General features: G+C 37.2%; 1 protein-coding gene across 3 annotated transcripts in view; it reads left to right on the top strand.

Annotated features, from left to right (window-relative positions):
* The first annotated feature begins 334 nt into the window (after window positions 1-334).
* The window catches only part of ZNF385B (zinc finger protein 385B), a 332,296-nt gene continuing 318,979 nt past the window's right edge, over window positions 335-13,651 (top strand). For 2 of the 3 annotated variants that reach the window (XM_085000007.1, XM_085000006.1), the window contains exons 1-2: window positions 335-485; window positions 1,181-1,502. In XM_085000007.1, coding sequence (XP_084856133.1) covers window positions 1,183-1,502 — 320 coding nt within the window. In that variant the 5' untranslated portion in view covers window positions 335-485; window positions 1,181-1,182. The remainder of the gene's footprint in view (window positions 486-1,180; window positions 1,503-13,651) is intronic. The other variant, XM_085000009.1, reaches the window with a different exon arrangement.

Below are 13,651 nucleotides of genomic sequence, written 5' to 3'. Positions count from 1 at the left end.
TTCCTTATTCTAGTTGAGAATCAAAAGCATTGTAATAATGACACTGATAAGTATAAACATGCTAGTAATATTGGTATTAATGAAAATGAAAAAATTACATGTTAGTCAAGGTCATCCTCATTACCCAAGATTCTTCATGTACTGAAAATTCTCCTTTGAAATCTTCATTTAGGTTATAATTTATCACTATCTAAATAAATAATTTATCATTATCTAAATAAATGAAAATCAGCACTTAAAAATAAATAGAATTGTATCCTATATGTCTTATTCTTTTTCTACTTTTTAGTTACTAGCTTACCACGTATTGTATTTCTGTTATTTTGTATTTCAGATGTTCTGCATTTCAACTTCATCAAAGATTAAACTGATGTTTATGGGATAATCTGGATACCTAAAAACAATTTATTTTTCTACATCTATAAGAAAATATGTTCAGATTTCCACTGGCTGACTTATAAAGGGGTTTTGGAATACAACCCAATGTAAGTTGCCGACATAATGTATTTAATCTTTGTTATATACTTCCTCCTCAGTTTAAGGCTTGTGTCCCTTGGCAGGTGTGTGTGTATTGTATATACCTTTGTGTCTACACATATCCTTTCTACATGATGACGAATTCATGGCATCATTTATTATTCTATCCTTCCTTCAATAGATATTTGAAAGCCTATTATGTAAAAGGTACCATTCTAGGTCTAAGAGATATCCAGAAATGAGGTTACTGCCCCCACTGGGCTTATACTCTGCTGGGGAAACAGACATAAATCAAATAATTGCATAGACACAAGGAAGTGCACAGGGTGCTAGGTGTTCTGAAGGGTGTCCACATAGCACTACCTGAGCATGTAATCGTGCTCTATCCCCAGGGTCAGACAGGTTTCCTGGAGAAGGTGACATTCCAGCTAAGATCTCGGGTGGGCAGGAGTTAAAAGGGCGAAAGAATTTTGAAGTATTGGGAGGAGGGGCAAGGATGGAATAGAAAATTCTCCAGATACAGGAAACACATGTTCAAAGACCATATTTGCTCAGTTAAATACTTTGATACCTTTTTCCAAGAGTGAACACTGAATAGCTGGCAGATTTTAACTTGAGCTTTACCGTGAAAATTAATTATAATCATACCAGAAAATAAGAAGGCATATATTTCATAAGCACTTGTACTTTTTTTTTTTTTCAGGTATGACATATTCCTTAAGCCCTGACAATTCCTCTGAAGATGGAATTATGAATATGGCAACTTTTCTACGGGGCTTTGAGGAAAAGGGGATAAAGAATGACAAGCCTGAGGACCAGCTGAGTAAAGAGAAAAAGAAAATCTTGTTCTCCTTCTGTGAGGTGTGCAACATCCAGCTAAACTCTGCAGCCCAGGCCCAAGTCCATTACAATGGCAAATCTCACCGCAAGCGAGTCAAGCAGCTGAGTGATGGACAGCCCCCACCCTCAGCTCAGGGCTCAGGGCCACAGCTGGCCAGCCCTAGCACCCACACCAGCACAGGTAGGTGGGAGGGCCTGGGGCCCCATTTACTGCTGAGAGAAGTGCTTCTGTTCTAGAACATGAAGGATTTAGAGCAAGGCTTATCATTCACCTTGAAACTACCACCACTAATATGTATGTATTCTCTATCCTACAGGTAATATCTAAAAGCTGTTTTTTACTTCTCAGGATACTTATTTTTATTGTTATGAATATATATTATACTAGACACAAATATATATAAACGCAGTTTGCGTATTGGACCACGGACTTAGTTCTATATCTCAATAGTATGTGAACATTTCTTAATATATTTTGAAATGTGTTTAAAATGGGTCAGTAATGTTCATTTTTTTTCTCCTTTCTGCAGAATTAGGCTTTCTTTGGTTTCCTTCATCTGCTTTCTGTTGAATAGCATACTATTAGATAGTATATAAAAAGCTCCAGCTTTATTTATAACATCCCATGATGCAGGAAAGAAACATTAATCTTGTGTGCTAGACTTGTGCTCTTCTTTTAGGGCGTTGGCAGCCGCAAGCTGGTGGTGTTCTAACAATAGGAACAGGGATTGCCAAAACCAACAAGGCTTACCTCTGAGCTCCAGCACCACCGCAATCGCTTGCCCTGCCTTTTGCCTCTCACACTTTCCTGTGGGCAGGGTAGAGGCAGAAACTTTGGAATTTTCTCATTCCTGCAACCACGCTGAATTCTAAACAGTCTTACAAATCCTTTACCTTGTCCTTGGGCAATGCTGACTCCTCCACATTGCTAGTCATCGAGCTTTGTCCCTGTAACACAAAACTAAAGAGAAATCTGAAATGGACTGTTGTCTATGGTGAAGGTTTCTACAGAAAGTAGGCCTCCTCCCCAGGTTCACGTGGGAAGCCAGGGTAAGTCTCCTCCAAATTCCTCACTAGCAAGTGTTTGTTTTGGTAATGAGGCTTCAACTTGAAGTGGGACCATGCGCCGCCCATGCAGCCCTTGGTTGGAATTTCACTCATTGCTGTTACATAGTTTTTAATTTCTTGAGGTTATACAGTGATCCATATTCAGCTCTGGTAAAAATTACTTTTGTTTGTTTGCTATAAATAAATAATTTTCATATTTCAAACTAAACCTAACCACTCTTTTCCCAGTATATGATTTAATTGCATTAACTTATTTTCTTCAGTCAATACTTACGTTGTGAAGGGATTTAAAGGAACTTAGAAGATACAAGATATACACTTTCTACAATAGTGAAAAATTACTTTTCCATTTTATATTTACTTATTTTGATGACGGTTGTTATAAATATTCACAGGTGCATTAATGTATGTGCATTTACATACTAAAATATGTAAATAGCCCCGAGTAAAGGTTTGAATTACATGTTAGAATCCAAATGTCTGTGCTTAAATTGAGGTTGACCTGTGGTTTCTAAAAGAGGTAATATAAGTAGCTAACATTAAATGAAAATTTTCTGTGGGGCATATTCTGGTCCTAAGAGCTTCCCCCCCCCCGCCCCATTTAATCTTCTCATGAAGCCTGAGGTAGGTACTGTGATTATTGCTAATTTACAGAATAGGAACAGAGGTACAGAGATAAAATTTGCCTAAGTTTACACAGCATGGAAATTGCAGATCCAGAGTTTTAACCATATTTAATTAGTAGTGAAGCCATATTTCTCCATCACTATTTTGCTGTTGTTTCCTACCACTCAGTAAACTCAGATTACATTCAGACTTATGTGCTATAATATATTTGTGGTCTCAAATGTATGGAAAACTGTCTCTTTGATGGGTTTTGAAAACAAACATGTAAAGCTCCAGTTCATGAATTTCTCCATTTTTCTCCCATGCTAATGAAATTAGCTACTGATATAAAATACACTTAGCTAAGACATACACAAAATGTTACAGATATATTCTATAAATAAAACATTTCTCATTATCTACTATAACACTGGCTATTACTATATAGGAAAATGGATAAGAAAATGAGACAGCTTTTCAAGTTTTGCATTAGGCATAAAGGATAGTTTTCATATACTGGTAAGATAGTCAGTGATTCATTCTCAAAAGGCTCGAGTTTAGCATATGATGAAGGCAAATCATTTAACTTCTGAAATTGGTTAACATTAATCCTCCCATCTGAAAAAAAAGTAGGTATAAAAATGTCTCCTGTTTGAAATAGAAACGGGACAGAGATATATGCACAGAGGTGATTGTGTCATGATTTATAATTCCAAAATAGTAAATGTATCCTGAATGTCCAATAGGAGAAAGGTTAAATACGTTATAATACATTTATAAGATGAATGATAGAAACCATAGTCATTAAAAATTGCCTTTCTGAAGAATACCTAATGAAAGGGGAAGCTGCCCATGGTGTCATGCTAAATGAAACAGCAGGAACCAGAGTGAAAGCTATCTTAGTGCTGCTTTGTATGCATGTGCACATTACCTACTGTTTGGAGTCTCAACTCATTGAGGAGCAAACCTGACCAGGTTTTATTTTTCCAGGCACTTCCCCCAGTTTTGGTCACTCAGATGCCTTTTTCCTACTGGATAGCAGCTCCCTTCATACCTTCTCAGCCCATAACTTTTCACTTTTGTATACTCAGAGGGATTATCTGATTTAGAAGATTCAATTCTATTTATAAAACCATCCACTTCACAGCCAAAATAAGATTTGGCTAGAGGCTTAGAGTGAAAGTTGGGGCATGGCTGGCTCTCATGCCACCCCTCACTCAGCCTGCCCTTCTTCCCAGGTGGTGGGGAACCATGGTGGGATGGAGAGGTGGGGGTGTCCTTACCTCATAGCCTTGACAAGGTTGTGGTGCTCTTCTTGGGAGGTAGTTACTATTCTGGTTTTCTCTGTGGGTCACACATGCTCCTAACATCTATGGGGGAGCTCCCTTAAATGGTCCCTTAGACATTGGGAGTCTTTAAGATGGGCTTCATCTTCCATCTCACCCCAAGTTGGTAGCAACCATGTGTGCCTCTTTCTCCTACACTGCATTATTCCTGGCATGATCGTGTCCTTTACTGTCATCTACCTATCACCTCTTAGGGCTTGGGGGTCATGTAGAGAATCCACCTGATAACCAACATTCCCCTTGAAAATCTAGAGCTGCTGAAGGCCCAGGAAAATAGAGGTGGATTAAGTGGGGATGGGGAGTTTCTCTCCGTATTTCTCTTATCTGCTCATGTAGCACAGGGGAGACTAATAAGTCCACTGACAAAACAGGCACTTAATCAGAGAACAAAATGCCAATCTCCCTTTTTACCCATTGCTTGGCTTTAGGGATTTACTCCCCTGTTCCCCCCCCCCCCAAAAAAAAGATATATTGAAGTCGTAATCCACAGTACTTCAGAATGTGACCTTTTTTGGAGAGAGAGTCTTTACAGAGGAAATTAAATTAGAATGAGGTCGTTAAGGTTGACTCTAATCCAGTATGACTGATATCATAATAAGAAGGGGAAATCTGGACACAGAGACAGGTGCACACAAAAGCAAGATGATGTGAAAACCCAGGGAGAATTTAATCATCTTCCAACTGAGGAGAGAGGCCTGGAACTGATCCTTTCCTCAGAAAGAACCTACCCTGCAACACCTTGATTTTGGACTTCTGGCCTCCAGAACTATGAAGTGGTAAATTTGTGTTGTTAAACTAAAATGTTGTTGGTACTTGATTACAACAGCCCTAGCAGACTAATACAGAGAGGAAAATAACACATCTCCTCCCCAAAGGAGAAAAGAAAGATGTGGTAATAGAGATAAACCTTAAAGAACTACTAACCTCAGAATGAACTTCCCCTCCTCTCTGTCAGTCTTATTCTGGTTTGGGGGTTGGCAGGGTAGGTGTAGGGTCCATGGAATAGTGGTAAGGAGTTGGACTATTTCTCTGAATAAGAGGTAACTGACTCCAACCCATTTGCAATTCTTTCACTAAGTTTAGAATTTAGTATGAAAGAACAGGAAGAAAGAACAGGAAGTTCTTAGTATGCCCCTAAAGCCATTTTAGAACACTCTGGGCTACAGAAGGGAGAATCAGAGGCGAAGCAAAGAGAGCTTAAATAATTTTGTCTGCATGTCAAGGATCCCTATTCCTTTCCCCATCCAGTTATAATGAGTGGGTGGAAATAACAGAAGCCACAGATGAGTCTTGGTTTTAGACAAAATAGATGCAGGCTTCCATCCTTCAAAGAGTCCACAAGGGCTGGTGTTCCTGGCCCCTAGTAAGGATGGGCAGATGGACCTGAAACACTCTCCTAATTTCCTGTGGGCTTCATGATCACAGAGGCTGCTGGATGAGCCTGGGAACCACAGAGCTTCTGAGAGGAGCAGGGAAACAGGTTTTCCTGCAGCCTGGATTGGAGTGGTGGCAGGAGAATATTTCCCATGTGCTATGAGTGAAATGCGGGCCTACCCAGAGATCCCTCCTAGTTGTTAATAAGGAAATATCCCTGTAGTACAAGCATGAACTAATAACCAAATATCAGACAGAAATAAAAATTTTATAGCAGATGCTTATGTGCAGATTTGACAAGCCTTAAACTCTCCTATCTGAGCCTTGACACTATGTAATCCCATAAGTACCCTCTGCTCCTCACTCCAAATCAAGATGCAACTCCAGGGGAAGAGGTACTCATACTGCCTATGAGTAAGTTTCTGTTACCACTTCTGGGAAATTTTGTGAGAGACAAAGGAATTTATTATTAGCAATTTTACCTTTAAGGATTGGTCAAAGAAACTTTTTAAAATAGAGAAGAAATGATAAAAGAATGAATCTTAGAGCTTTAGTAAGGAAGAAAGAACAATTGAAAAAGCAGAAATATAGGCACATATGATAGACTGTCTGCATTGGTAAGGGTTCTCCTGAGAAACAGAATCAATAGGATATATACATCTATGTATATACATATTTAATAAGAATATTTATTAAAGGAATTGGCTCATATGAAAATGGAGGCTGAGAAGCCCTAAGGTAAGCAGTCAGAAAACTAAAGAAAAAGTACCAGAAAAGCTAATGATGTAGTTCTAGTTCAAAGACTGGCAGACTTGTGACCCAGGAAAAACTAATGTTTCAGTTTAAGTTGAAGGCAGGAAAAAAATTGATAGCTTAGGTCAAAGGCAGTCAGGAATTCCCTCCTATTCAGTCAAGAGGAATTCCCTCCTATTCAGGGAGGGGTCAACCTTTTGTTCTATTCAAGCCTGCAACTGACTGGATAAGACCCACCCACATCAAGGAGAGGAATCTGTTTTACTCAGTCTATAGATTTAAATGTGAAATTCATTCAAAAACAAACTCACAAAAACACCCAGAATAATATTTGAATAATATATTGGCACCCCATGGCTCAGTCAAATTGACACATAAAATTAATCATCACTATCTTTTTCCTGATATGTTTTATAAATCATATTTGATTATTGAAACAAAATTTAACTATGATACTTAAGAAAATAATAATTAAAAGTAGGGAAGTTAGGAGTTCCCATCGTGGTGCAGTGGAAACGAATCAGACGAGGAACCATGAGGTTGCAGGTTCGATCCTTGGCCTTGCTTAGTGGGTTAAGGTTCCGGCATTGCCATGAGCTGTGGTGTAGGTCGCAGATGCGGCTCAGAGCTGGCGTTGCTGTGGCTCTGGCGTAGGGTGGTGGCTATAGCTCCGATTAGGCCCCTAGCCTGGGAACCTCCATATGCTGCAGGTGTGGCCCTAAAAGGACAAAAAAATAAAAATAAAAGTAGGGAAGTTAAAGGGACCTAAATGGAAGTAAGATTTCTATACTTCCTTTGAACCCTTAAATAGCTAAGGTTTAGCTAAATAGTGATACCAGTATATTGTCATAAGCATGTATATTGTAATACCCATATCTACCACTCTGAAAACTATACAAAGCAATACAATCAAAAAAGAATGTTATTAAATCAATATGGAGTCCTAAAAATTTTTTAAGAAATCCATAGGATGACAATAAAAGAGGAACAGAGAAATGAGAATCAGAGGAAACAAATAGAAAGTGAATAATAAAATGGCAGACTTAGCACTAACATATGATTTCCTTAAATGGAAATGGCCCAAATATATCAATCAGAAGACAGAGATTTTTAGAAAAGATAAAAAAAAAACTTACCCAGTTATATGCTGCCTACAAGAAACTTACTTTACAGTCAATGGCACAAGTAGGCTGAAAGAAAAAGAATGGAAAAGAATATGCCATGCAAACAGTAATAAAAAGCCAGGATTATCTGTTAACTACATTAGTACATGATAAGGTAGGCTTAAGAGCAAAGAAAGTTACTAGAGACAGAGATTACATTATGACAAAAGGTTCAGTCCACCAGGAAGACATAATGATCCTAAATGTCCATGCATCAAGCAACAGAGCCTCAAAAATATGTGAGGCAAAAACTTATAGAGCTGAAAGAAGAAATATATAAATCCTCAACTGAAGAGTGTAACACCTCCCTCTCAGCAACTGATAGAATTACTAGACAAACTCAGCAAGGGTATAGAAAAGCTGAACAACACAATCAACTGACAGGATCTAACTCATTTATATAGAACTCCACCCAACAACAGTAGAAAACATATATATTTTTTTCAAGTGCCCATGATATTCACCAGGAGACACCATATTCTGGGCCATAAGACAAACCTTAAAACATTTAAAGGAATTGTAATCATACACAGTATGTTCCCTGACCATAACAACATTAAACTAGAAATGTATAATAACCAAAAGGAAAATTAAACAACATATTTCTTAAATAACTCATGAGTCAAAAAATACACAAAGGAAATAAAAATACATAGAACTGGATGAAAATTTTAAATATCAAAAATTTGTGGGATGTAATTAAAACAGTAGTGAGAGAGAAATTAATAGCACTAAATGCTTATATTAGAAACGAGAAGAGGTTTCTAACAAGTAAGCTAGAAAGAAGAAAAAAGCAACCCAAAACAAGAAGGAAATAATAAAGATGAAGAGCAGAAATCTCTGAAATTGAAAATAAGAAAGCAATAGAGAATTCAATAAAATGAAAAGTCGACTCTGAAAAATTCAGTGAAATTTACAAGCCTTTAGAAAGAATGACAAAGATGAAAAAGAAAGGAAACACAGATGAAATAGATGATATTACTAAAGAGTTTGGAACAATTTTATAAATGTAATAAGCAAATACTACAAAAGAAACTTATGTTCAGAAATCTGATAACTTAGAAAAATGAACCAGTTCTTCAGAAACTATAAACTACCATATGCAACAAGACAAAATAGACAATCTGAACAGGGCTATAATAAAATAGGTTGAATTCATAATTACAAAGCACCACCAATAGAAATTTCTAGATCCACATGGGTTCACTGGAAAATTGTACAAGCATTTAAAGGACACCAATTTTACAGTTTTTTTCAAGAAATAGAAGAGGAGGAAACAGTTCCCAATTTTTATTGTCTGATACCAAAATCAGATAAATAAAAAATAAAACAAGAAAACTACAGACTAATGTCTCTCATGAACTTAGACTGAAAAACTGTCAACAAAATATAAACAAACTGAAATCCACCAATGTATAGAAAGAATTATACACCATGACCAAGTAGGATTTATTCCAGATTTTCAAGACTGGTTCAACATTAGAAAACCAAGACATAAAAAACACCATATCAACAAATACAGAAGAAAAATCATACGATCATATCAATTGCTGCAATAAAAGCATTTGAGAAAACACAACGCTCATTTTTGTTAAAAAAAAAAATCTCAGCAAGTTAGGAATAGAGGGGAATTGGCTCAATTTAGTAAGGAACATCTACAAAAAATCTATAGTTAACATCATGCTTAATTGTGAAAGACTGCTTTTCCCTGAGATCAAGAGCAAGGTAAGGATATCCACTCTCATCTCTCTTATTCAACATCGTACTGAAAGTTCTAGCCACCACAATAAGGCAAGAATAAAGAAATAAAAGGCATACAAATTGGAAAGAAGAAGTATAACTTTTTCTCTTTGCTGATGACATTATGGTCTATGTCTAAATCCCAAAGAATGTAGGAAAGTTTGCAGGAGAGCACACAAAAACCAATCGTGTATTTATATATCTATATCTTTATATCACTAAAAATGATCATATGGAAACTTACGTTTAAAAGCACAGTGTCATTTATTTATAATCACTCTCTCAAAAATGAAATACTTAGATATATTCTTTAAAAAACATGTACAGAAATCTGCTGAAAATCACAAAACATTTAGAAATCAAGAAGATCTAAAGAAGTAGAGACATACCATATTCATGGATTGGAAAACTCAACACAATTAAAATGTCACTTTTCCCCAAACTGATCTTATGCAACTCCTATCAACCTAGCAAGATTTACTGTAGACATAGACAAGTTTAATCTAAAGAGCACAGTCCCTACAATAGCTAAAGAAATCCTGACAAAGAAGAAATAAAGCAGGAAAAATCTCTACCCAAAATCAAGCCTTACTACATAACTAAAGCAATCAAAACTGTGTTTTCTATTTTTAATGAAGGTACAGACATGTAGATCAATGGAAGAAACTACAAACCCCAGAAATATAAATCCACACAAATATGCTCGATTGACTTTTGAAACTTCAAATTCAATTCAAGGGAGAAAAATAGTCTTTTCAACAAATGGTGCTAGGGTAATTGCACATCTGTAGGCAAAACAACCCCCAAAACAACAAAAACTAAGTTTGACCTAAATTTTATACAATATTCAAAAATTAAACAAAATGGATTATAGATTTATGCACCCATGGCATATGGAAGTTTCCAGGCTAGGGGTCAAATTGGAGATATACCTGCCATCCTACACCACAGCCACAGAAATGGGGTATCTGAGCCACATCTGTGACCTACATACACCACAGCTCACAGCAATGCCAGATCCCTGACCACTGAGCGAGGCCAGGGATTGAACCTGCATCCTCATGGATACTAATTGGATTCATTTTTATTGTGCCACAATGGGAACTGCTTTGATTTTTTTTTTTTGATCATAGATTTAAATGCAAAACAAAAATATAAAACTTAAGGGAAAGAAAACTGAAGAAAATCTCTGGGGCCTAGATCTAGGCAAAGAGTTCTGATTTGACACCAAAAGCATAATCCACAAATTGGAAAATTGATAAATTAGACTTCATTCAAAATTAAGAACTTCTGCTTTGTAAAATACCATGTGAAAAGAATGAAAGTATAAGCTACAGAGGGTAAAAATATTTGCAAACCACATATCTAACAAATGATCTAGAATACATAAAGAACTCTTAAAACTCAATAGTAGAAAAAAAGTCAAATAATCCAATAAGAAAATGGGCAAAAGATGGGAAGGGAAATTTCACTGAAAAGGATATACAGATGACAAATAGGTACATGAAAGATTTTCGACATCATTAGTCATTGGGGAAATGCAAGATAAAACCAGAGATTTCGCTGTATACCAGTCAGAATGGCTAAAATAAGAAACAGTGACAACATCAAATGCTGACAAGGATGAAGAGAAAATGAATCACTCTTACATTGCTAATGGAAATGTAAAATGGTACAGCCATGCTAGAAAATAGTTCGAAGGGGGAGTTCCTGTCGTGGCTCAATGGTTAACAAATTTGACTAGGAACTGTGAGGTTATGGGTTTGATCCCTGATCTTGCTTAGTAGGTTAAGGATCTGGTGTTGCATGAGCTGTGGTGTAGGTCGCAGACGCGGCTTAGATCCCACGTTTCTGTGATTATGGCATAGGCCGGCAGCCACAGCTCCAATTAGACCCGTAGCCTGGGAACCTCCACAGGCCATGGGTGTGGCCCTAGAAAAGACCAAAAAAAAAAAAAAAAAAAAAAAAAAGAAAGAAAGAAAGAAAGATAATAATTTGAAGGTTTCTTATAGGACTGAACATGCAATCACCATTCGACTCAGCTATTGTACTTTTGGGAATATATTCCAGAGAAATGAAAACATATGTTGCCACAAAAATCTATATGAATTTCAAAGCAGCATTATTCATAGTAGCCAAAAACTACAAACAATTCTGTTTCCTGCGACTGCTATAACAAATTAATACAACTTTAGTAGTCCCAAACAAAAGGAATTCAAGTTTTAGGGTCTCTAAGTCTGAAATTTAGCAGGGCTGCACTCCCTCCAGGAGCACTAAGGAAAATCCGTTTCTTGTCTCTTCCATCTTCTGATGCCCAGTGGCTGCATCACTTCAATCTCCACCTCTGTCTTCACATCACCTTCTCTGGTGTGTCTGTGTCTTCTCTTCAGTCTGTCTCAAATTTCCCTCAGCTTCCCTCATATGAGGATACTTGAAATTGGATTTAGGGACCCCTGAACATTTTCTCTGAGTCTCAGACTTCTTAACATAATCACATCTGTAAAGATCCTTTTCCAAATAAGGAAAAATTCACAAGTCCCAAGATTTGATGTGGGTATCTTTTGGGAGTGAATTGTTAACATGTGATACATCCATATCATGGAATACTACTCCATAATAAAAAAGTATAAACTATTGATACATGTAACAACTTGGATGAATCTCTAGGGAGTTACGCTAAGTGGAAAAAATCCCACAAGGTTACATACTGAGTCTATATAACATTTTTGAAATGACAAGATTTTAGAAATGGAGGATAAATTAGTGGTTCCTGGGGGTTAGCACTGGAGGCAGGTGTCAGGAGGCAAGTGTGTATGATTATAAAGGGTCAACATGAGGCATCCTGTGGTGGTGGATTCATGAAACTACACAGGTGACAAACACACATACATACATACACATGAATACACATAAAATTGGGATAATCTGGATAAGATCAGTAGATTGTATCCATGTCAGTATCCTGATTGTGATATTATTCTCTAGTTTTACAAAATGTTACCTTTAGTGGAAGCTGGAAAGGTGTTCAAGGTAATTCCCTATATTATTTCATGCAACTGCATGTACATCTCCAATTATCTCAATAAGAATTTCAGTTAAAAAAAATCATAATGAAAGTTCCACCTAAAACACCCATATTCTAGTAGCATTATCAAAAATGATAACACAAATTTTAGGATTTTACTTTTTAAAAATTATCAAATGTCTACAGAGATGAATAAAATAGTCTCTTAAGATAGGAGTTAAAAGAAGACAGATATATAAATAAATGAATGACACTGTGATATACTAAGAACAATGATATATCTCCATATAAGGTAAATGTGGCACAGAGAAAGGGCCAGTCAACTTTACTAAGATCAGAGAAGGCTTCCTAGATGAGGTGATGTTTGTGATTAATTTTAAAAAGTGAGTGTCAAGTTATTCAAGGAAAAACAACATTCCAGGTAGAGAGGATGGCAGTGTAGATGCATGTTGGGATAAATTCTAGGTAGTTTACTATCACTGGAATGAAGTGTGAGTGCAAGAGAGGGAGGAACATCCCTTGGAGAGAGAAGATGAGAATGAAAGACAAGAACTCAGGAAGGCTGGAGAAGCTTTAGAGATTTTTTTTTTTAATTTCTAAATTTTAATCATGATTCTATAGGTCAGAGATCGGGGCCAATGTCAGCCAGGTGCTTCTTGCCTGGGACATAGTGGAGGTCAGTCATGCAGCTGCAGGTAGCTGGCATACCCACTGGGTTGGAGGGTCAAAAATGCCCTCATATGTAGTTCTAGAAGTTGGTGCTGGCTGCAGGCCGGGCCACTCTCGCCAGTGAACTCTCCTCTTTGAGAAGGTTAGACCAGGCTTTATTCCAGGAAAGCCATAGAGCAGCACTGCCAGACAGCAAGGGTGGACACTGCAACCACTGTGTTCTTTTGGTCGAAACTAGTCCCAAGACCATGACAAATTCAAGTGCTGGGAAAACAGACTCTGCCTCTTGGTGTGAGAGGCGGCATCTTCCACTTGGCCTTACAAATTCTGAACTGAGTTTGAGTAGATTTTTAAGTTGAGGACACTTTGGGGCTAGAGGGGGAAAAATTAAGGATGGGTTTTGGGGATGGAGGGCAAGATCCGAAAATGGGTTGTCAGTTGGAGCGTTGTATACTCTGTTCGTTTCTTTGCTGCCGTATTCTGTGCTGCTGATGGCTCCAGGATCTTTGGCTGTTTTTACCCCCCTTCCCTTCTAATGATCTCTTATTTTCCTTCCAATTCTACGTTCAAGAAATAGCTTCTGGGGTCAG

Source organism: Sus scrofa, chromosome 15, assembly GCF_054392235.1.
Source record: "Sus scrofa isolate SSC_HxYL_T2T_F1_AM1 chromosome 15, Sscrofa_HxYL_maternal_Yorkshire_Landrace_v2.0, whole genome shotgun sequence".
NCBI lineage: Eukaryota > Metazoa > Chordata > Mammalia > Artiodactyla > Suidae > Sus > Sus scrofa.
Note: the sequence above shows the minus strand (reverse complement) of the source record. Positions and strands in the feature narration are given on the sequence as shown.